This window comes from Sparassis crispa (genome assembly GCF_003851025.1).
Source record: "Sparassis crispa DNA, contig_000004F, whole genome shotgun sequence".
Classification (NCBI taxonomy): Eukaryota; Fungi; Basidiomycota; class Agaricomycetes; order Polyporales; family Sparassidaceae; genus Sparassis; species Sparassis crispa.
Genome location: NW_020939751.1, coordinates 1,263,679 through 1,286,882, shown reverse-complemented (window position 1 = coordinate 1,286,882; position 23,204 = coordinate 1,263,679). Strand labels below are relative to the sequence as shown.

At 48.3% G+C, this 23,204-nt stretch overlaps 11 protein-coding genes across 11 annotated transcripts; 9 read left to right on the top strand and 2 right to left on the bottom strand.

Annotated features, from left to right (window-relative positions):
* Positions 1-269: 269 nt before the first annotated feature.
* SCP_0504510 (TPR repeat protein) lies at positions 270-1,481 on the top strand (the record flags this gene model as incomplete). The annotated part of the gene is made up of 6 exons (XM_027758515.1): positions 270-399; positions 461-525; positions 586-729; positions 793-938; positions 999-1,221; positions 1,281-1,481. The coding sequence occupies 6 exons, from the start codon at positions 270-272 to the stop codon at positions 1,479-1,481; spliced, it is 909 nt and encodes a 302-aa protein (XP_027614316.1).
* A 699-nt stretch (positions 1,482-2,180) lies between these two features.
* Positions 2,181-2,410, bottom strand: SCP_0504500 (40S ribosomal protein S30-B; the record flags this gene model as incomplete). Its single annotated transcript, XM_027758514.1, has 2 exons — positions 2,181-2,338; positions 2,401-2,410. 2 exons carry the CDS (start codon positions 2,408-2,410, stop codon positions 2,181-2,183), a joined length of 168 nt encoding a protein of 55 aa, XP_027614315.1.
* A 420-nt stretch (positions 2,411-2,830) lies between these two features.
* Positions 2,831-4,015, top strand: SCP_0504490 (Protein arginine N-methyltransferase SFM1; the record flags this gene model as incomplete). Its single annotated transcript, XM_027758513.1, has 9 exons — positions 2,831-2,870; positions 2,924-2,967; positions 3,012-3,086; positions 3,142-3,411; positions 3,500-3,509; positions 3,559-3,687; positions 3,738-3,763; positions 3,816-3,867; positions 3,927-4,015. The coding sequence occupies 9 exons, from the start codon at positions 2,831-2,833 to the stop codon at positions 4,013-4,015; spliced, it is 735 nt and encodes a 244-aa protein (XP_027614314.1).
* Positions 4,016-4,330: 315 nt separating this feature from the next.
* SCP_0504480 (predicted protein) lies at positions 4,331-7,556 on the bottom strand (the record flags this gene model as incomplete). Its single annotated transcript, XM_027758512.1, has 10 exons — positions 4,331-4,518; positions 4,576-4,738; positions 4,789-4,922; positions 4,986-5,222; positions 5,280-6,610; positions 6,661-6,800; positions 6,845-6,903; positions 6,958-7,150; positions 7,201-7,338; positions 7,389-7,556. The coding sequence occupies 10 exons, from the start codon at positions 7,554-7,556 to the stop codon at positions 4,331-4,333; spliced, it is 2,751 nt and encodes a 916-aa protein (XP_027614313.1).
* Positions 7,557-8,025: 469 nt separating this feature from the next.
* SCP_0504470 (hypothetical protein) lies at positions 8,026-8,820 on the top strand (the record flags this gene model as incomplete). The annotated part of the gene is made up of 2 exons (XM_027758511.1): positions 8,026-8,324; positions 8,385-8,820. 2 exons carry the CDS (start codon positions 8,026-8,028, stop codon positions 8,818-8,820), a joined length of 735 nt encoding a protein of 244 aa, XP_027614312.1.
* Positions 8,821-14,130: 5,310 nt separating this feature from the next.
* On the top strand, positions 14,131-14,523 carry SCP_0504460 (hypothetical protein; the record flags this gene model as incomplete). Its single annotated transcript, XM_027758510.1, has 1 exon — positions 14,131-14,523. The coding sequence occupies one exon, from the start codon at positions 14,131-14,133 to the stop codon at positions 14,521-14,523; it is 393 nt and encodes a 130-aa protein (XP_027614311.1).
* Positions 14,524-14,625: 102 nt separating this feature from the next.
* On the top strand, positions 14,626-15,114 carry SCP_0504450 (hypothetical protein; the record flags this gene model as incomplete). Its single annotated transcript, XM_027758509.1, has 1 exon — positions 14,626-15,114. One exon carries the CDS (start codon positions 14,626-14,628, stop codon positions 15,112-15,114), a length of 489 nt encoding a protein of 162 aa, XP_027614310.1.
* A 572-nt stretch (positions 15,115-15,686) lies between these two features.
* Positions 15,687-16,271, top strand: SCP_0504440 (hypothetical protein; the record flags this gene model as incomplete). Its single annotated transcript, XM_027758508.1, has 1 exon — positions 15,687-16,271. The coding sequence occupies one exon, from the start codon at positions 15,687-15,689 to the stop codon at positions 16,269-16,271; it is 585 nt and encodes a 194-aa protein (XP_027614309.1).
* Positions 16,272-16,286: 15 nt separating this feature from the next.
* On the top strand, positions 16,287-18,977 carry SCP_0504430 (Transposon Tf2-6 polyprotein; the record flags this gene model as incomplete). Its single annotated transcript, XM_027758507.1, has 1 exon — positions 16,287-18,977. The coding sequence occupies one exon, from the start codon at positions 16,287-16,289 to the stop codon at positions 18,975-18,977; it is 2,691 nt and encodes an 896-aa protein (XP_027614308.1).
* An 804-nt stretch (positions 18,978-19,781) lies between these two features.
* Positions 19,782-20,201, top strand: SCP_0504420 (hypothetical protein; the record flags this gene model as incomplete). Its single annotated transcript, XM_027758506.1, has 1 exon — positions 19,782-20,201. The coding sequence occupies one exon, from the start codon at positions 19,782-19,784 to the stop codon at positions 20,199-20,201; it is 420 nt and encodes a 139-aa protein (XP_027614307.1).
* A 576-nt stretch (positions 20,202-20,777) lies between these two features.
* SCP_0504410 (hypothetical protein) lies at positions 20,778-22,037 on the top strand (the record flags this gene model as incomplete). The annotated part of the gene is made up of 5 exons (XM_027758505.1): positions 20,778-20,808; positions 20,865-21,117; positions 21,174-21,530; positions 21,591-21,762; positions 21,825-22,037. 5 exons carry the CDS (start codon positions 20,778-20,780, stop codon positions 22,035-22,037), a joined length of 1,026 nt encoding a protein of 341 aa, XP_027614306.1.
* Positions 22,038-23,204: the final 1,167 nt, after the last annotated feature.

The window sequence follows — 23,204 nt, the reverse complement described above, 5'->3', positions numbered from 1 at the left end:
GCGAGAATCATTACTTGTATTGTGAGGGAAAGTATGGCTAGGTTCGCTTGTTAGAATACACCATTCCAACTGGTGAAAATGTTCCGCTACCTCGAGAACTTCACGCCCATGTTCACTCTAAGTGATAGAACGGCTATTGGGTTGGCAAATTTTGACTGGACGGCGGTGTGAGAGAGGAGATGAGAACATCGTCGGGCCCGGGTGCATCGCAGAAAGTGGGAGAGAGGAAGCATGTGACGCCCGCTGCAACGGCCGTTACAGCGTGCACCATGGACCTCACAACCTCTCTCCAGAAACTCGCCAGCTATCGCCCCCAACAGACGAAGAAGTCTCGAGAGACATTCGAGAAGGGCGTCGTGTTACTTCGAACCGATGCATTTGCGAAACAGGGCGAGGCAGGTTAGTAGATGCAACGCTTCCCAGCGGAGGACTGTTGACATGCTGAACACATCATCGTCAGGTTGGGATGCTCTGGAGAGGCTGACATTAGCTGCGTTTGACCAGACTGAGCTCAAGGTCGCAGACGTGAGCGAATTGTTCCTGTCTGAGGCCCGATATTTACAGAAGTCGTTTGATTATGCATAGCAATGTCTGCAACGCATCTCCAACAAGTTCCCTCAATCCCCCCGCGTTGATCTCCTCCAAGGTATTAGAATGGAAGTGACAGAGCCTCCAGAAGTTGCACTGAAGTACTACGACGAGTTGTTGCAGGAGGACTCGACGAGGGCGGTACGCGTCATACGTTGATATGAATGCACCCCGACAGACTCATGGTGTGGTTGGTCACTGCAGGCTATTTGGAGGAGGAAAGCCTATGTCCTGCGGCGCATGGGAAAGATTGACCGTGCAGTGGAAGAGCTCTCAGCAATGCTGGACACGTTTTACACCGACGTGGAGGGCTGGCTTGAGCTCGCAGATACGTATGCGTCATGTCAACAGTACGCACTCATCTCTTAATAGATACTTATCCATGCATCTAATTCTTTGTCTTTATGTAGGTACACATATGCACTTCAGTCGCTATCGCATGCCCTCCTCCTGTCCCCCCAGAACCCCTTCTGTTTCCTGCAATTCGCGGAGACTGCATACTTGGCCGGGGATATCACGCTCTCCCTCAAAATGTTCCTCGTGGCTGTCGACATGACAGACGATGAGGAAGGCGTCCCACAGGACTCGATACCAGTGAGTCTGACTCTGCGAGCATGGTACGGCGTCAAGTTGGTGCGTATGTTCGCGTCTTCGCCGTGCATATCAATTCACCTTGCGGATCGACCGCTCAGTGCACTCATCGATTGATCACCGAGCCACGCCATTCATCATCGTCGGCATCACAAACGCCTGCTCCGACCACTGCGAAACTCGCGAACTTGGACGAGCTCTCCACGGAGCGTTTGCGGACAGCATACCTCAACGTGAAGGGTGCATCTCCACCAAATGACCATACCTCCTTCATGAGCACACTAGCTACTGTGATCCACTGATGTTTGTATCGCCGTCAGCATTTATCTGAGTACGGATATTTGGAAAGCAGGCACGTCACGTCGCTGTTGGGTACTAGCGACTACGAGCTTCCCTTGTAGAGCAGTCTATTCCCCCCAATACTTACCTGTATCTGCCATGCAATTGGACGTAGTCCGTCCTCGGCGACACCTCTCTGACAAAACTCGACGAATAGCGGTCAGAAAGGCGATTGCCCTCAAATCATGATCGTGTTGTAGATGGGCATACTATGCATGAACTGATGAACATAAGGTGCAGTGGGAATAAGAATGATACAGCCAATGCGCGTCTCAACTCCATCAATGACACTCCAGGACGCGTTCCGTAGCGGATACAGAAGGGCAGCAGACCCGACGATGACGCCTGCTGCGTCGCGATCAACCCCCAGAGGGCAATTTTACTTCTCGGGGTTGGGGTTCCTGCAAGAGTGATGACCAGTCAGAACATGCCCGCAGCAAGGATAACGAGTTGGTTTAAGGATCAGATAGGAGCGAAAGACAAGATGAATGGTTCTCAACAGAAGTGATTCAGTGTGAACTATGCATTGGTTGGTTGTATCATCCGTAGGCGGGCAAAGTGAAAGCACGCGGAACATGGAAAACTTAGAACCAAAGTGGTCACTCACATTCTCCGCTTGCCACCAGGGAGAGTTGTAACGTTAACGAATCTGTAGAACTGAGTCAAGATACAAGTGATTGTTCAGCAACATAGTCTACGTGCCTGCGGTTGTAGAGTATCCGCTTCTTGGCACGACCTTTGGGAGTCTTCTTCTTCTCCTGCTTGTCGACCTTGGGTGTCTGTGACTTGACTTTGCCGGCACGAGCGAGAGAGCCGTGAACTGCGACACCACCATCAGTAAGGCTGCACAAAGACAATCAATATCCTGCAGAAAACAATCACCTTTTCCCATGTTTGCTTGCTGAGCGTGTAGGTCGTCGATACGGGAGGGCAGATGCAACAACTGTACAGTCAGCGATGAAGTTTTCTCACCTTATGCTTATGTCATCTTCCCTTTTCCATCGTTGTGGCTTCTACACCATGTGAGATTGTGAAATATTGTGAATATTCCTAGCTATAGTCGTATGCGTTCTAAATTCGCTGAATTCGACAGAACATAACGTGAAGTTAGGGCGAGGTCGTGGAACGTGGTCATTGACTCGGACTGTTAGACCTCTAAGATCTCGCAAACAAACTTGGAGAAATAAATGACTGCCTGATGTATGTTCACATTCTTGGGGCAGTAGATAAAGTGTCCCATCCTAGATATTGACGTTGAGCGGGACGGTAGTGCGCAACTAAGCATAATGGGACGCTCTTTCGTTAACTTTGTATGTACTCTCGCGACGACATCCACTGCGAGTACCCCAGCTGTGAGTTCCATGAAGTAGTTTCTGTTCGTTCATTCTAAAAGTCCTGATGTCAGACCTCACTTCTACTGTGGTCCAATGGGTTTCACCTATGTCATTGGTAAGAAAGACTGACCTCGTGTACACGCGCATGCGTCTGATTAGGACACGGCAGAACACATGGAAGAGGACGAGGACACCTCCAAATCGATCCCGAAGTGGGTCGAGTTAGAATACATGGTAAGCATGCATATTCTATAACCATTTTGTGACCTGTTTGCGAAGTCTCTCGAAGCACATGCGCTCTTTAGCAGGCCCTGGAGCCCATGTCCATTTCACGCACTTGTCCCAGTCGTCTTGCCCCTCGCTTTCGTCACTATTTGACCGAGGAACACCGACAGAAAGCTCAGAGTCAGCCCAGGCATCTTCTCATCAGGTGTCAGTCATGGAGCTGATGAAAGCGAACGACATACCTCTCATTAAAGTTTGCCTTCTGGACCCCAAGGCAGAGAAAGAGCTGTCTCCTGAAGACGGAGATGGTCGATTCTCCTGGTTCTTGTTCGGGGTGAGTTCAGCTTGCATTTGTGCAGTATCCAGAGTGGCCTCCGACTTGTATATATTGTGAGACTGAATAACGCATCTGAATGTTGCAGGGCATCCTCGGTATGTACCTACTAGTCGATTCCGTGTTGGTCTGATCCTGAAAACACAGGCGACGATCCACCCCGAGACAGAACATCTGAACTGCGTGCGTTGGGATTTCCCACACGACACCTCGGTCCGGTGCAAATGACAACTGATACCGCTCTCGGCGTGACGAAGATAGTGGTGCAAGACAAAGGTGAGCGACAGCGAGGCGAGACTCAGCCCTGATCTAATATGCACACGTAGTCTCGCTGTCTAAAATTCCTTTCATCGTGCGTACTTTTAGAGAGGGTGCGTGACGCTGACAGCCGACGAATGACCCAGGATTATCCAAATATCGTCTTCAATGCAAAAGAAAGCGTCGAGATGCCGTTCCGTGAGCAGCTTTCCTCCTCTACCATATGCGGTCACCCTCCACCTTCACAATGCGTGCAGGGTACATCGCCAATGGCAACGAACCGATATTACCCGCCGGCATGCGAGAGCACTTATACGATGATCTCAACCAGAGCTTCCAGTTCTGAGATAAGATTGGCCAATAAACACCCTCGGTATATTACAGCGATACGAATAAGAGAGAAGCAGGTAAAAATACTACAAGCAGTATACAAGAGAGTAGGACGTGCAGGGAATACACAGTGGTACAAATGTGATGTACATACATAGAAGGGAACGACGAGTCGCAGTAACTGTCCATCGCAGTTCGGCATTATAGGATCCATGAGAGGGGCCCAAAGAAAACAACGACAACATGGTAAGAATCGTCAACAAGGCCACCCATAATATGTGAATAATACAATGAGGCATCTAACGGAGATATGAAAATGCGGGGGTAACAGTCAAGGATGTTGCGGGAGAGGTTGTGAGCCAGAGTCACGACGTTCTAGGACAGGGACATCCCAGGGTGCAGGGTCTCGGTGGACGTCGTCCAGGTTCTTGTCCAGACGGGCATCCTTGAGGCGATCACGATCATTCATGCCCATCCTGACACGGCAACGCACGAGGCGGAGCTTCGTACGCTTGATCCCTGTACATCTATGTCAGTCCGCCACGTACGCGGGCACGCCATTTGTTTGCTACGCACAGGTACATATCGTTTCGCGGTCCTCGTCCATGAACGGATTGTCTTTCTGCAGAAGGTCATCCTGCAGGGCATACAGACACCAGAGAGATTCCTCGTATAGCTTCTCGCATTGGTCGGGAGACGTTGCTTGATCTAGAAGTTCTTTCCGAGCAGCTGTTCGGCTCTAAAGTAGAATGGGCATGAGATCGTTTGCTATGAATGATAGGCGCTTACCAGCATAAGAGCGTGATCGTATACGAGCTGATCGAGGAACGTGGGAGGCCCGGTGTACTGAGCTGGAAGCCAAGTCTTGACAAGCGCCGCACGTTCATGGCATTTGTTGAAATGCTCCTCAAACCAAGTCAACGCTTTGAAATGCCATCAGCAATCCCGCCGAGTATGCATCTACACTACCACACATGAAGACATACCTTCGTCAAAGCCTTCGCTGACCTCCATCTCCCCGTCCGGATCGCGCATTTGCATGTGCTCGTAATAGTTGCACAATTTGCTGACGCCCTTCTGGGAGAAGGACATCAGTAACATGTACAGTGCAACGCAAGCCATCGCGTTATATTCTGCTTCGATGTCGGCGTTCTTCCGTTTCTCAGCCTTCCGTTCCGGTTCGCCTTCTCGTCTGATGAACTTCGTGGGATCCGGAAGGGGTTCTGCAACACTAGAGCGTCAAAATCGTTCATAAGTACGAAACTTTCCATAACGCTTACTCTGCGGCACAGCCTTGACGTATTCGTACATCTCGTCCGCCCAATGTGTCAACACTTCCGTCTTCTGTGCGAGCTCCTCAAGTGAAGCCAACAGCTCGTCTTCAAGTGGATCCCGCTGACCTCCCATTTGTAAACCCAGCCCACGACCCGAGATGATCTGCTGGCGTCTCGGAGATGATGAGGTATACTCGCGGTAGTAAGGCGACGATCGCGCTGAAGATGGTGAACCAAACAACTTCCTCGAAGCAAGACTGAGCGCCCGCGTGAGCGCGTTCGAACCGGTCCGCGAATTGATGCTGGAGGGCGACGATGACAACGGAGGGGCATTTGGGTTTGGAGCGGGAGGAAACGTAGTGTTGGCGCTCGATGGAGCGGGAGACTCGAAAACAGGGAACTCAGCCGCGGGAGTCTCCTTCAGAGGGGGTGGTGGCACCCGTCTATTGTCACGAAGTGGACGCCGGCGTGCGACGTTAATCTCTGCAGAAGTAGGGTCACAGGCTCTGGCAGTGGTGTGGCCGTATGTAAGAGCCTTACCGTCTACCGCTTGGATCAACTCAACAGCCTTCTTGTCACCAACGAGCACATATTCCCGCCGTAGCAGGCCATCTTCTTCTGTCTCACCAGGAATGACTGACACTTCGGTGGACAAACGCCTAGTATGTAGAGATGGATCCACAAGCAGAGGAACCGTCGGTGATCTCAACACTTCAGAAACACCCGTAGCGGGATACGTCGGGCTGGCGGGTGTATTATCCGCCTGCTCGAGTAAGCCACCTACTAGATAAGAGACGCACCTGTCCTGCGGCAACTCTTGCGGAGTATTGCTCCCCAACTCCCGTCTCCTGAAGTTGAACTTGCTGGGTGGGATCATCGCTTTCGGGTCGAGCACCTCGGGTGGGATCACTAAGTGGTGTTCGGGGATCGCCAGTTGCCCTCCGTTCGTGTACTCGTCGTCGGGCCATGTGGGCGATGGGGGTCGCTGCGGCCTGGGGAACTTCGACTTCGCCATTGCTGTGCTGCCAAAAAAGTCCTCGAAGCTGGATCGCTCTGCAGGCATACGCTTCAGCAGGCAGCGAATTAGCTTCTTCACGTCGCTTGGGACCGGCTTCAGCTCCTCTCCGCCTGCCGCTGCGCGAGCTTGTGCCTGCGGATCCTCATCCGGGAACTTGATCCCTTTGGAGAGGTCAATCTTCTTCAGCAGCTCGATGTGGTTGGACGCTCGGAATGGTGGCCTTCCCACTGCCATCTCGTACAGCACCGCGCCCACCGACCACAGATCCGCTTTCGCGTCATACTTCTCACCCCGCAGGACTTCTGGGGCCATGTATAGCCTGTTTCGATGTAAGTGCGCGTGAGCATGCATGTGCGCAAACACACTCACGGTGAACCGCATAGCGTTTCTGCCATAGTCGCGGAAGGCAGTGACCGTGCGAAACCGAAATCCGCGACCTTCAGGATCGGGACCCCGAGCGGGTGACCTCTTGCCAAGTCGTCGGAAGACGCAGGATTCAGCAACAGATTCTGGGGAACGTTAGTGTACGAAGCTACACAGTGGCGGAGCTCACCTGAGGCTTTATGTCACGATGGATGAGATTACGTTGGCGCAGGAACTTGATTGCGCGAGCTGCAAGTCTCAAGAGTCAGAATATGAGTCCCCTCGTGAACGGGTGACACTTACCGAGTTGGCGGAGGAAGCTACGGACGACGATCTCATCCAGACCACCCGTCCTCGGATGTGGGTAGTACGTCGGCGCCGCACCGGGGGATGGCACATATTCAAGGCCTTCCACTCGCCCGCGCTTCTTCATGTAATTGGCGAGATCGCCGCCAGCGCAGAACTCTATTATGAGATAAATATTCCTCTCGGCTCGCTGAAAGGAATGTTGGCGAGTAGAGAGTGACAGGCTGAAGGACGACTTACCACGATGTCCAACAGTCTGGTTATATGTCTGTGAGATAATGCTTTCAGAATCTCGATTTCTCCTTGCAGGTTATCGAAGAGCTTGGGGCTCAATGTGCTCCTGTTCACGGTCTTTATAGCGACTTGCTGATGTGTTTGCTTCATATGCCAGTGAGAAACATGCACGACGTGAGACATTTTCAACTCACCTCATGATAACCGCGGTAGACAGTAGCGAAGCTGCCCTTTCCGAGGTCACTCACAATAACGTACGGCTTAACTTCATCGTCTTCGACTCGTCGAAATGCGTTGAGTTTCTCGGATGAGCTCTGCGGCTTGCTAGCAGGAGGAGTAGGAGATGCTGCGGAAGGGGGCATTGAGCGCAATCTTCGTTCAGCACCAATCGACAGATTGTGGTCGGGTAGGTTGGATTGATTGAATTACAGGAAAGAAGGATTGAAATATCTAATCGGCGGCCTGAGAGGGGAACATGACTAAAAGAAGAGGAAGCAGTTGTTGAGGCTGTAGTTATCTGATTACGTCACCTTAGGCAAATATTGTTACCGAGGTTTTAGGACCTTCAAGTGTCGTTACAACACTATTGTCTGGACCCCTTGCATCGGAATTACTTGCGGTGACTATGTGGAAGTTGTCCCTGGCAAGACTCGACTAGACATCTCCTTGGACGTCGCACAATCTGTATTTCATTGCATCTGTCTTCGCTTCATTGCGTCTGTCATCGCTTCATTGCGTCTGTCATCGCCGTGTGCCTATATAGTCTCAGTTATCAATGTGGCGGTACTTGTGCTATTACGCGGTGAATCCTCCTCGTACTCTTTGGATGCGATGAGACCCAAGTCTGTCCTGAGCATCCCTTCACTCATCTCCGTGCTGGCGGAGGTCAGCATGCTCGCCCATTGTACTGCTGCCTCCAACAACGGAACAGTGGTGAATTTGCGCGTTGAAGGGGCGAATAGCACGATCTATGAGGGACCTATCGTCACCGTTGGTCACAACGTTACAACAGCTTCAGGCGGAACGCATCACTGCGACGGTACAAATAATAATGCAAACCCGTTTCCAGGGCCTACATGCACGAGTGCTCTCGACAACGCTTCTCAATTTGCTGGGTTCACATGGGATGGGTGAGTAACCGCTTCTTTTTACCCGCCGAGTAGACTCCCTTAGCTCTGTCTATATACCAGCACGTACAACGTGAAGTACGATGATTACTCCATCACGCGCATTGCATCTTCCGCGCAGACCACGACGGAATTTTGGGGCATTCTTCTCAATTATGCTTTAATCCCCGTCGGCGGGTGCCAACAAGAGGTCGCATTCAACGACAATGTTCTATTTGCGTATAATGCCTTTGGCGTTACCCACTTCCTCGAGCTGGCAGTGCACGGCTCAGCCGATGTACTGTCGGCTGGGCCTGTGGCGCTTCTTGTGACGGATGGGAGGACAGGTGTTACGATCCCTGGGGCAGCGGTCACGCAGACGAACGGTGGGATGAAAGCGGTGTCGGATGCAGATGGCCAAGTCGTATTCAATATCACAATACCCGGCATATACGCGTTCAAAGCATCTCGTAACGACTCCGTCAGGTCCAACTCTGCGGAGGTCTTCGTACTCACCTGAAGTGAACATACGATATGGAGTTGTGAGTCGCTATCTCTATGGAAGGTACTACATAATTGACTAACCAAGTGCATGCAAGTTGATAATGCTAGGTCGTTACTCTTAAGCTTGTAGTGCCCACATGATTTGAAATTTGAGAATAGTAGTTTGAATTTGAACATGCCTACCAATAACTAAATCTGAAAGATTTGCGACCACTGTTCAGCAGTTTTATTTCTGAGAGGATCGGAAGAACATTAAAAGCTTAGGCCCTGTTCGGGATCCCGATAATCCGGCCGCTGTAGAATCCTCTGCCCGCCAAAAGTTAAATGGGACTCCAGAATGCCCAATATGGCTACAGATAAGATGAGATCCCATGTTGCCGGGGATTTGCCGCTCACGTGTTGAAGTCGAGACTGGTCACGACAGACCGAGACTGATGTGGAATTAGCCAATCGGTTGCTCGGCAAATCACGCCCCTTCCCAATGAAGATGTCGGTCAGGGCTCGGTTGAGGCTCGGGCACCTAAGCTAGGGTTAGAGGCTCTGGGCCAACGGTCTTTTCATCACGTGACAGGTGTGCGATAATCTCTGCGCTGTTTTGGGACATTGCTAGAGCGGCTCTATCCCCGACTCCAGGAACTGGAGGAGGGCTTTGGCAAGGGGAAACGGCAGACGCCTCTGCGAATGAAGTTGTGCGAAAACAACATCAGTAAATAAGTTGAGTAATAACACTTACGATTTGAGTCTTGACTCCGTCTAGGGTTCCGGTCGCGAATGTCGCTGTTGCACTGGACCTGTCGACACTGTTCGAGTGCAGGTCTATTTATGTAAGATCGCGCTCGCGAACATTCCGCCCTTGCGCTCGACCTGCCGACGGTGTTCCAGCGCAGGTCTATTCACGTAGGATGGCGCTCGCAAACATCACATGCGCGCTCGATTTCTCGACGATGTTGGCGCTGCTGGACGACGTTACACCTCAGTGTCGCTCCTCGATGAGTCGCTATACGACATCATTCTGTTTTGCACGTGAGTGTATTCTTCTTCTCGGATTATTACTAATCTACTGATTCACCACTAAACCATGTAGAATCTACGCGGACCTGCTCTCTTGAAGACATAGTTTTCGCGTTTTTTGCGACTGTTTCGGACAAGTGTAGCTGCAAAATAGGTGCGTCTATGCTTGTTGACTTGTTCAAATGGATACTTACAGTTTAATTTGCACAATGCAGTTGCTATTTGTGATACTGTGTTCACAGTTTCACAGTGCTGTTTTGATTGAGTTCGTGTCTAAGCACGTTAAACATTTCGTGTTCAAGCACGTTAAACATTTCGTGTTCAAGCACGTTAAATATTTTGTGTTCAAGCACATTAAGTATTTGTCTTCAAGCACGCTGTTCAAGTACACTAAGGATTTGTGTTGAAACACCTTTAAATCTTCGGACTGAAGTAGCGTAAGCGATTGACTTTAGCCATGGCAGATTTCAATCCCTCATGGTTCTATTTGTCTGATGAACAGTATTTGCGTACACTCCAAAGGTTAAGTCTTCATACTCTGCAGTCTGCAGCTGTGTCATCTCACTGTTTAATACCTCAGAAAGATCGTAACAAGTCTGAGATTTGCAGAAGACTTCTTGTTGACTTTCAATTGAGTCGTGCATCTGTTGCTATCATGTCCAATGAAGATGTAGCAAAGTGTCTGCATGGTGATGATCAACTTCTCAAATCTCGGTATGCTCTGCTCAGTGCTCTGTATATTAAATTGTATGGTGAACCTGTAGCACTAGCAATACGTTCTGCGAACTCTCCACTTTTTGAGGAACATCCATTAATTGGATATGCCATACCGCCTGTAGAATTATGTATAGAATTACCCTGGTTTGTCACTCCAGCTAGTGTTCTCATTCACCGTTTGTCATCTGTGTTAATGCGAACACTTTATAACTATGGTATTACGTTTACAAACCAATTGCCGGTAAAACGTCATGCACGTTGCACAGTTATAGTTGAGCATATTGTTGAGTTGTCCCAGTACTTATTCAAAGTTGAATCTTCAAAGTTTTTGAATACTATCTTGTGTCATTTACCATTCTTATCTCAGAGTGAGTTATGTAGTTCTCGTAGTGAACTGATTTTCAAGCTACTAAAGTCAAGTGTTCCATCTGAGATTTTTGATAAATTAAACATGGAGTCTCATACAAACAGTGATGCAAAGAAAGAGCAGCGTAGAGTTAAAAAGGTGTTAGAAATTGAACAGGACAGTGCAGAGACAAAAGCATATATTGATGCATGGCCACAACTTGTTCCTCACGATGTGATTCTTAACTGTCTGAACAATTATTACACTCATACTCAGTGGCATTCACCTTCAATTTGTGCTGTATGTGCTCGTCAGTCACATGAGATTCATATTTCTGAATATAAGATGGATGGTTTACTGCTGAATAAGCAAGTATTATCTGCATTCCAAATCACAGATCCTTTCATTCTAGAAAACTGCGGAGTTAAACAGAATAGCTCTGAGATTGTTTTTAAGGACTTAAGGTTAGACAGCTGTATGTTGGATAAGAAAGGGCTGACTTACGATAATGGCATGGTCACAGCTATCAAAATTTGTTCGAGCTGCTATACAGCAATACAATATCGTACTACACCACAATATGGCTTAGTTAATAATCTGTATCGTGGTTGTCTGCCTGAGCAATACAATGATATAACCTGGGTTGAAGAAATGGTTTGTGCAATCTACCGTAGCACTGCACATATCACAAGAATTTACCAGTCATCTGACCCTGCACAGCCAAAGGTGTTTCATGGAAACACATGTGCACATGATTTAAATGTTGTTTCCACAGCATCAGTGCTTCCAAGAACACCTGCCGATGTTGCTCGTATGCTTACAGTTGTTTTTATTGGTCCACATAAGTTTAAGCCTGAGTACGTAGGAAACATGTATCGTGTGCGGAAGCGTAAGATTTGGAGCTTCTTACTGTGGCTTAAGAGTCATAACAAGTTGTATAAACATATGACTTTTGATCTGTCTGCACTTGATATGTATCCTGAAGATGATGTGTTACCGGGTCTTAGTTCACGAATTGTCGAAGATCACAGAATGGATACTACACTCATATTTCAAGATGAAACGGCAGGCTTTTCAGAACATCCTGCAGAATTATTTGCCAAAAGCTGTCCTCCATCAAATGAACCACAACTTATGATGGAGAAAATGGGCATGTCAGATCCAGAAGGAGATAAACTTAGTGGGAGAAGCTTTACTGCCGCGGCAATAAGAAGTATAGTTAATCCAACTGCATCGCAACCTGATCTTGTAGTTCATCATGGTATGCTGCCTGTCTCTGAATACAACAATCCTAACTTGTTTCCAGGTATGTTTCCAACACTATATCCATTTGGCATTGGTGGGTTTGAAGATCCTAGTAGGCCAAAGCCAATAGAGTTTGATACTCAGGCCAACTACTATCTTGATCTTGCAGACAAGGCATTTTGGTATCATCATATGTTTATGTTTATTGCACTTAATATATGGCAGCGTCGCTCTGCTCACTTACACACACACTTTGCAGTACAAAAGCCCTACTTTCAGACTATCGCTAGAAGATTAGTCACTCTTTCACCCTCCTTGCTTATGTCAGTCTCTAACCATCTTGAGAATGAAGGTAAATATGCAGATTTGACTGACCAGCAAAAAGGTGCATTAGACTTGCTAAAGCATGTGAACACTATTGGTGGACATATTCCTGGTTCTCAAGCCTCAAAAATTCAGGTCAGAAATGAGATACGTAGCTACTTTGGTTACTTTGGCATGCCACATATTTACATGACCATAAATCCTTCACCTGCGCATAATCCAATTTTCCAAGTCATGTATGGTGACACTACTGTAGACTTGGCCAAACGATTTCCACTAGTTGTGCCTGCACATGAACGTGCTTTGCGGCTGGCCAAAGATCCAGTTGCTGTTACAACGCTCCTCACTTGTGGCGCATCTTTTCTTTTTCTTTTCCTTGTTCCCTTTACGTTACCAGACCACGTGATCCAACACGTGACTCATCGGAGCGCAACCTCCGATTCTTTACCCAGGTGTCCAGAACCCCTAGTCTAGGGTTACACCGGATCCAACTCCGGACCTTCTTCTTATCGCGCATGCAAGACGTGCATGTACGCCTCATCTTTACCTCCTTCTGATACACGACTCGTTATCCCCATTAGTACTGATTATCTCTCACGACCTTACTCAGCTTTCTCATACATATTACTTCCTCGCCATTACCCTGCCCAGATATCGTTTCACCTTATCCAGCCAATGAACGATCCCGCATTACTGCGTAGTACTGCGGATACCTTTTGTATAAGTAGACGACCTTGTCGAGCTGGATACCCATCTCGACCTGGTTACCATTAAACCAGCTTTTCACTTGCCTTTGACTGAGATCGATCGTCAGTAGCAGACAGCTACTACGAGTCATAAGAACGAACTCTGATCGACCTTCAGTGCGAGGACATCACCAGAAGTGTCACTTGAACAGACTTGTGTCTTAGACTAAGACCTTGTCTCGTGACGACTTGACTAGATGCTCGTGTTTTGCTGCCGCGTAACATTAGGTCGAGATCTTATTACTCTCTGTGACTTCCTAGAGTCTAACAACGAACTACCGACCGGACCGAACCTTGAAGACTAAACGATACACCTGATTCGATTGCTAAAGCACCGTTTGAGATTACTCTGTAATCGAGGTAGCTGAAGGGATAGACTGATCACTCATCTTCGGAGAGGGGTCTGTCCGAGAGACCAATAGGCCGAGGAGGCTGAGGTAATCACTCGAGCAATCAGCAAATAGGTGTATCAGTTTGAAGACAGAAGACACTCTACGGGCTTGTTAGCCGACGACGAACGAACCCACTTAGTTAAGGACGGTGTGCAGTCTACGTGTAGACGTAGGTCACACAGGAGAATTTATCCACGCTGGATTTGAACTTTATCAACCCGACTGCTCTTCCCAAGCAATACATCGACCTCCTCCCATCTCAGGCAGAGTGGGACGCACAGAGGAACGTACACGTTTTAAACGGATGACCTTTACTCATCAGACCAGATCAACACATTGATCACCCAAGTGGTGACTACGAAGCAGGCCTACCCCATAATGTTGGAGGGCTCGTACTATCACACATCGCAGACAGCGGCATACCTATCTCTTATCCAGGAGAAAGACCAGATGCCCCTTGGAACCTCCCTGTCCAGGATCCCGTACCCCAACCGATTCTTGCACCAATCATATCCGATTACATACCACCGATGGCTACAGTTACCATGGATGAAGGACGTCACCATGTCAGCCAGAAGGAACTTGGTTTTAGAAAACCCGAGATCTTCAACGGTTCAGACCGTTCGAAGCTTAGGGAATTTATAAACCAATGCAAGAATTACATGGCCGGAAATAGCCATGTCTACCAGGAGGACAATCAGAAGATCGCATTCGTGCTATCGCACATGCAAGGAGGAACAGCAGGATCATGGGCACAGAGCTTCATAGAAACGGAACTCACCAATGATGACTTCCTTTCTTATGGGAGTTGGAGAGACTTCATTGCGAGTGTGAACAAAGCATTTGGCGATAAAAATATTGAAGAAACCGCTCGTACCTTGCTGCGTAACATCAAGCAAGGAACTCGTACTGCGGACGACTACATTGCCGAATTCTGATCGATTGAATCCAAGGCGAAATTAGAAGATGCCGGAAATATCGAGTATTTCAAGTGGGGACTTAACGACCCACTCTGACAAAGGATATATGGGATGGAAAGCATGCCCAAGACACTTGACAAGTGGTATGAATATGCCTCGCGGTTTGATAACCAATGGAGATCTGCTCAGATCTTCAAGCGAGGAGCCACTACGACGACGCGAGGAAAGGGCCGATCTGTCCATCGTCCCTACTACTCGGCTTCTGCAAAGGATTCAAATGCGATGGATGTTGATCGTGTCAATATCTCGCGCTTATCCCCGGACGAGCGACAGAAGAGAATGAAAGAAGGATTATGTTTCCTATGCGGAAAGAAGGGCCATATAGCCAACGACAGACAATTTCACCCCCAGTCTGGAAGTTTCACCCGTGCTAGAACGATACAGCCCGGGTTGGACACAGACACGATCACATGGATCAAGAAGATGCGAGAAGACCTCGCACAGAAGAAGGAGACGTCGAAGGAAGAAACCAGAGAGGAACAGATCGCCTATGTGCGAAACGTCTTCAACGACATGACTGATGAAGAACGAACCCAATTGGGTTTTTGAGACGACGGCCACTAGTAATGCATGGACCGTCACATCTTACCGTATCTCCCCTCGTTATTTGTAACACTAGCGGAAATTCAATCACTGTGAATATTTCGTTGGGAGAGAAGGAAGACGTTACAACAGAAGCCTTGATCGATTTCGGTGCAGCTGAAACGTTCATGAACATTCATTTTGCGGAAGAAAACGATTTCATCAGATGGGAATTACCGAAACCGATTAAAGTCATGAATGCAGATGGCACACCAAATCAAATGGGTACCATTACTCATTGTACCTGGAAGATGATGAAAATCAGAGGAAGGAAGACACTTACTCGCTTCCTCTTGACCGGCATTGGCAAAGAAAACATACTTCTCGGCATGTCGTGGCTTAAACACCTCAATCCGATGATCAACTGGGAAACCGGTGACTTTTAGTTTGGTAAAGACGCCAAATGGCCACTGAAACCCACCGCTGAAGATGCACCAGATGAAGAAGTTTTAATTTTCAAGGAAGATGGACTCCCAGAGTTAATCACCACCGAAACTTCCCCTACCTCATTTGGGCATTCAGAATCTGTCAGAGAAATCATGGCCGATAACACTGAGCGTGGCGAGTTACCCGCAGTGCAGAATGATACCGAACCAGATGATCCACCATCAGAACCCCCTATGAATCAGCTCGATGATGACGATCTAGTTATCTCCTATATCGCAGAAGAGCCAGTTATTGGGATATTTGAACCCATCAGGAAGGAGTCACCTTTGACGAATGAAGAGACTGAAACCGCAGTCTTCACCATACGAAGAGGCCCCGCCATTGGAAGAATGACACACAGTACTCGATCCCCATTATTCTGTAATGCACAGAATATGGTCTTTTACAAACCGTTCGGTAAATCACAAGAATTGGCACAACAAGCACACAAGGAAGCATCAGCTGTAGACAAACCCAAAACCGTCGAGGAGTTGGTCCCCAACTACCTCCACGATTTGAAGTCCGTCTTTGAAAAGAAAGCAGCTGAACGCTTTCCAGAAACCAGGCCTTGGGACCACGCCATTGACTTGAAACCCAATTTTATTCCACGCGACTGTAAAGTCTATCCGTTATCGCTCAAAGAACAAGGAGCGATGGATGACTTCCTGGAAGAAAATCTGCGAAAAGGATACATCTGACCGTCAAAATCTCCCATGGCTTCACCATTTTTCTTCGTAGGAAAGAAAGACGGAGCACTACGTCCCTGTCAGGATTACCGATACCTAAATGAAGGGATGGTGAAGAACGCCTACCCTCTTCCGCTCATCTCTGACCTTATGGATCAATTCAAAGGCGCATCGATCTTTACGAAAATGGATTTACGCTCCGGATATAACAATGTCAGAATCAAAGATGGTGACCAATGGAAGGGCGCATTTAAGACAAATCGTGGACTTTTCGAACCTATGGTCATGTTCTTTGGACTCTGCAACTCCCCGGCGACTTTCCAAAAGATGATGAACGCACTCTTCAAGGACATGATCGATGAGGAATGGATAGTCATTTACATGGATGATATCCTCATCTTCTCAAACAATTTGGAAGAACATCATGTTCGAACCCGACGCGTACTCCAACGACTCAAAGACAACGACTTATTCCTTAAACCGGAAAAGTGTTTCTTTGACGTTAAAGAAGTCGAATTCCTAGGCATGATCATTCGAGAAAACTACATTGGCATGGACCCTATCAAACTGAAAGGAATTGCAGAATGGCCTGAACCAAGCACGGTAAAAGGTGTTCGCTCTTTCCTAGGGTTTGGAAACTTCTATCGGAAGTTTATTGCCAACTTCTCGGATATTGCCAAACCATTGACGAATCTTACGCGCACTGCCGCTGGATCTCCACCTTTTGAATGGACGACAGAATGTCAGACAGCTTTCGACACATTGAAGCAACGATTCAGTACCGCCCCAGTACTGTTACTGCCTGACAAGGCAAAACCCTTCATTGTTGAATCCGACGCTTCCAAATTTGCTACGGGTGCAGTTTTACGCCAAGCCGACATCAATGGAGACCTCCATCCTTGTGCCTACATTTCACAGACGCTCAATCCAGCTGAACGGAACTACGAAATCTACGACCGCAAACTCCTCGGAATCATTCGAGCCCTCACTGAATGGCGCCATTATCTTGAAGGCTCTCCCCATCCCGTCGAAGTTCGCAGTGATCACAAGAACCTCACGTACTTCCATACAGCTCAGAAGTTAAACCGCCGACAAGCACGATGGAGTCTCAAATTATCACAGTTTGATCTTCACCTCATCCATGTCCCTGGCACGCAGATGATCCAATCTGATGCGCTATCTCGTCGTAACGGACTCGATGACAGTGAAAGTGACAACGAAGATCGCGTTCTTTTACCCAACGCACTATTCGTGCGATCCATTTCTCCGACACTATTCGACGAAATCAGGAATCACGCAGCAAAAGACCTCATTGTTCACGAAGCCCTCGAAGCGATTGCGCACAAAGGGCCATTCCCCATGAAATCATCACTTTCCGACTGGGAAATTTGCGATGGTGTCATCCTCTACAAGGGAAAGATCTACGTTCCACCATCTGAAACTCTTCATCGTGACCTCGTTCGACTACATCACGACTCCCCTGCCATGGGTCACCCTGGAAAGTTCAATACTCTTGAACTGTTACGTTGTGAATTCTGGTGGCCCGGCATGTATACATTTGTCTACAATTATGTTGAAGGCTGTGCCGCCTGTCAACAAATGAAACCGAATACTCATCCAACTCGTATTCCTTTGGAACCAATTCCCGCCGACCCACACGCATTACCATTTTCCTGTTGCACCACCAATTTTATTACCGACCTCCCCGTTTCCAACGGTTTTGATTCAATTATGGTCGTAGTAGACCATGACCTTACGAAGGGGGTGATTCTTATGCCCTGCCTCAAAACGATCACAGCCAAAGGAACGGCCAAGATTTTTCATGACAAAGTATACTTGCGATTTGGATTACCCGACCGAATCATCTCGGATAGAGGACCTCAATACGCATCCAAGGTCTTCCAAGAGTTAAATCGACTACTCCAGATCAGATCATCAATGAGCACAGCTTATCACCCTCAGATGGACGGAGAAACAGAGCGAGTCAACCAGGAGCTGGAAATCTATCTTCGACTCTATTGCGGAAACAACCCTGAAACATGGGCCGACCGCCTGCCAGACCTCGAGTTTTGTCATAACACAAGGGAACACTCGGCACGGAAGATGAGCCCATTCCGCATCATGATGGGATACGAACCACGTGGACTCCCTTCCGTATTTCCGACCACGAACATTCCATCGGTTGAATCCAGGCTTGACATGTTGCAGAAGATAAGACTAGAAGCACTAGCCATGCACGAGTTAGCCCGACAACAGATGGCGGACCGAGTCAGACAAGGATCGCCGAAGTTTACACTAGGACAGAAGGTCTGGCTAGACTCGAGGAACCTGAAGGTCAATTACGCCTTGCGCAAGATAGCACCAAAGCGTGAGGGGCCATTCGAAATTGTCGAAGTCATCGGACCAGCCAACTATTGTCTCAAACTCCCGAAGACCTGGCGAGTTCATTCCGTATTCCACGCCACCCTTCTATCTCCTTATCGCAAAAACGACATACATGGTCCGAATTACGTGAACCCACCACCTGATGTCGTTGATAATGAAGAAGAGTACGAAGTCGAAGCCATCCTGAATCACAAGACGTACCGAGGTCATCTGAGGTACTTAGTCAAGTGGAAGGGATATTCTTCAGCAGAAAACTCGTGGGAACCTACCCACAATTTACAGAATGCCAAGCGAATCCTCGATGCATATAAAAGGACCAGGAGAATCCAGTAGAGGAGAAGAAACCCAGAATGACTACCACGACGGTTTTCCTCATCATCTTCCTAATCGTCCTCCACTGCACAACCCTCACTTTTCTTTGGATCATCCACCGAATCCTTATCAGACGACTTGTCGAACACACACTCTTCACGCGAAACAGCCCGCACGCTAACGGCTGGGGTGATCAGAACGATGCCTGGAACTGATCAGGCAGCTCTTATCTCTGTGGGAATACTCTTTATCGTCCAATGGATTTTCATCTATTTGATTATTACCCGGATCCACGACATTCTATTTCACATCACAGATAACCGCGATCCCCTTAACGACCGAAAGGTATAAAAGGAGGAGAAGACGATATATCATCAATGCCCACTTCCGCTATAGATGACCTTGTTCACAATATACTCGCTGAAGTCGCCTCCACAATTATGAGCATACCCGCATCGCCTACGCTTGTCAATGGAGTACCCTCTCGAGCACAGACACCCTTTATCCACGCCTCATCGCCCTCACCTTCTATCGAACTCAGTCACACATCGGATGAGCAAGAATTTGCCACACGTCTGGTCTCAGCTATCCGTGTTCCTGTCGACTTCACAGATATCCTCGTCGCCTTACGAAATCGCCCGCAAGATCGACAAGCGGTGATTTCCATGCAACGAACATTAGAAATGGTCGAGTGGATGCAGACGGCCAGACAAGAGCTCATCGCAGCAGAGGAAAGGACGAGTAGAGCCCGAACCAGAGTCGACCAAGTCTGGTCGTTAATGCACAGTACGGTCACTCGTACAGCACAGGAGATTTGGAGGGAGCATGGGGACGAAGACATCGGACACATCCTCGGATACACCACTGATGGAATACCCGCATCCACTCCTCGCTCGTCGCCAGAACCAATTCCCATTCGACCTCGCCCTCCTCGTTCGCACGTACCCAGTGGACGATCTCCGTTATCCCAACCATCTTTCTCGACCGCATCCACTTCTTCGCATCGCAGTCATCCCTACAGGGATGGACGTATCCCCGAACAAGGATCACGAACCAGCTGGTGGACATGCTACAGATGTGGAGGAGATCATTATGTCCGTGACTGCCCCCGACGACGATGAAGATCACAATATTTCTTGTGGGACAAGAAACGTTAGACGGGAGCTGATGTTACAACGCTCCTCACTTGTGGCGCGTCTTTTCTTTTTCTTTTCCTTGTTCCCTTTACGTTACCAGACCACGTGATCCAACACGTGACTCATCGGAGCGCAACCTCCGATTCTTTACCCAGATGTCCAGAACCCCTAGTCTAGGGTTACACCGGATCCAACTCCGGACCTTCTTCTTATCGCGCATGCAAGACGTGCATGTACACCTCATCTTTACCTCGTTCTGATACACGACTCGTTATCCCCATTAGTACTGATTATCTCTCACGACCTTACTCAGCTTTCTCATACATATTACTTCCTCGCCATTACCCTGCCCAGATATCGTTTCACCTTATCCAGCCAATGAACGATCCCGCATTACTGCGTAGTACTGCGGATACCTTTTGTATAAATAGACGACCTTGTCGAGCTGGATACCCATCTCGACCTGGTTACCATTAAACCAGCTTTTCACTTGCCTTTGACTGAAATCGACCGTTAGTAGCAGACAGCTACTATGAGTCATAAGAACGAACTCTGATCGACCTTCAGTGCGAGGACATCACCAGAAGTGTCACTTGAACGGACTTGTGTCTTAGACTAAGACCTTGTCTCGTGACAACTCGACTTGACGCTCGTGTTTCGCTGCCGCGTAACAAGTTCTGACACGATGGCAAAGGTCTTTCAGGATGCGCGTTGTGGTGCGTCGAGTTTCTGTTTTCGTCATGGGACTGGATGATGGCTGAATCTTGGTCAGTGAAATTATTCGACGAGTGGACCACACGTACGAAGGCGCCGAATCCGGAAATGGGTGCCGATGGACAGGGATCACAGTTCCTGCTCGAGACGTACGATCAGTTCGAGACAGTTGAGCATCAATTTGATGTTCAGGTCGGTTCGGGCGGGTATTTGTACCTGGTGTGGCGAAGCTCGCGCGAGGAGGTTACACTGCGTGTGTCTGGGTTTGTTTCTCAGATGAGTCTTCTGCCCCCTTTCAGGCGCTCATTCAGGTTTGTCACTTCTGCACTTCACAAGCTGCTTGCCGATGTGATTGATTCGTATCTAGGCTGCCAAGGGGAAATCCGAATCTCGCTCTGCAGACCGTTGTGGTTGCTGGTGAAGGTCCTGCATTCCGGCGAGCCATCACTGCCCGATCAAACATCTTACGTTTCATGGAAATGCATGCACGCCGTGGAACGACATCTGTAATTGATGATGTCTGGCTTGGCGCCATGCCATGTTTTGTTGCAGAGACACGTGTGCTCACGCCTATGGTGGAAGCACCGTTGTTTGACAGTGCCGATCTGAACATGGTTATTGACCCGTATGGTGCATTGGCAGAGCTAGTTGCTGGTGGAAGGCTCTCGTGGACATCAGACAATGTCGTGTCATGCATGGAGCTGAAGGGCGAGTATGACGACAGGTATGTCATGATATGAAATCATCTGTCCGCATTGCTTGAGGTGATGTTGTGTTTATGTAGGTGGTCTACTCCTGTGCAGTCATCCCTTAACATGGTGCGTGCTGGTGAGCTCGTTGAGCTTTCAGTAAACTTTCGGCTTCATGAGCACGTGAGTCCAAATGGGGCAAACGTGGGTCGCAAGTTTCTTACACGACTTGACACTGTCATGATCGTGAGTCGCTTGGGGATGAAGGTGAGTTGGCGTTCGCCCGCATTTGTTTGTTATCAAAAAATGACTTCTAATGGTGGCTATAGCTGATTGCGGACTGCGAGTCAGAGCACTTGTCGATGATGCGTATTGCTGCTGCGGCTGATAACACTGGTGGAGGTAAGGCTCCGAAGAAGAGACGGTTCTCTTACCTCCAGTCTGTGCCTTCTGTTTTAACCAGTACTGAACAACACTTGAATTCGCTGACAGTATTGGACAAGACAGATGATGTAGATCAGGTAATGAAGCCGGTGGGATAGTTGCAGTACTGTTACATATAGTCATATGATATAAGATACTGATGGTATGGCTGTCTTTTAAAAATTCAAATGAAAGGATCATCTGAGCATGAAGATCGTGTCGATCAGGTAATAAAGTCAGTAAAATAGGTATAGTGTCGTGGTGGCAATAATACAATATTTTGTTGATTCAATTGATTCGATTGAATGGACCATTTGATGTATACACAAGGATGTGCGCCCAGCGTCCGTCGAGTGTAAGGAGTGGTGTAAGGTCATCGGTATCCATTCTGTTTTCATATTGTGGGACACCGTCATTATGTTGGTCGTCGTATATCCATCCTGAGTTGTCAGAGTGGAGGAGACGTGCTGTAAAGTGACTAGATCCAAAGTATATTACAGTTGCCAATGAGTAGGTGGTCTGCATATTGAATTCTAGATCAAATATGGGAGTGATAACTGTATGTTCCTGTGAAGGATATTCAAAGTATAGGATGGGCGGTGGTGTAATGTTGCTTATATTATGATCAACTTCACTGTCGCATTGACATAGTAATCTTCTTGCATGCAGAATGGATGATGTCATGGTCTTACTGTTACGGGGGCCAGTCGTGCCACCGTACATCCGGTTCGTCGTCGTCAGTGACTAGGCCTTTGCATGGGCTCAAGTCAATTGTGAGGGGTCCGACCTCCAGTCATAGCGATGACCAGAGGTCGGCCCAGTGGAGCAGTCTTATGAACGCTTGGCCGCTGTCTGCGGACCAAGGTCGATCTGTCGCACAGATGTAGATGGTAAAACTGGTTGATGTGTAACCAGGACAAGATGGGGACTCCAGCTTGTCCTGTCGGTCTTATATACAAGTACAGGCGTCTGTCTACCTGTAATACTAGAACTACGATTGGTCCATCGGTATCAATACAAGGGCACAGGGTTCGTATACCTGTCCCACGGTCGTGAGAATGCTGAGTCAGTCATGACTCTGCATGAGAGACAATCTGTCCATATGGAGATAAGGTCGTGCTGCAAAGACAAGGCAGTAGCGAGGTCGTCGTGCGTCTAGCGCATGTATCAGGGTCTAGGGCCATGCCCATGAGGTTCGGTATCTGTATCGTAAGAGTAAGGCAAAGGTGAGGCAAACATGCCTTTGTCGTATGTGTGATAGGAAGAGGATCCTAGCCTGGATCTCG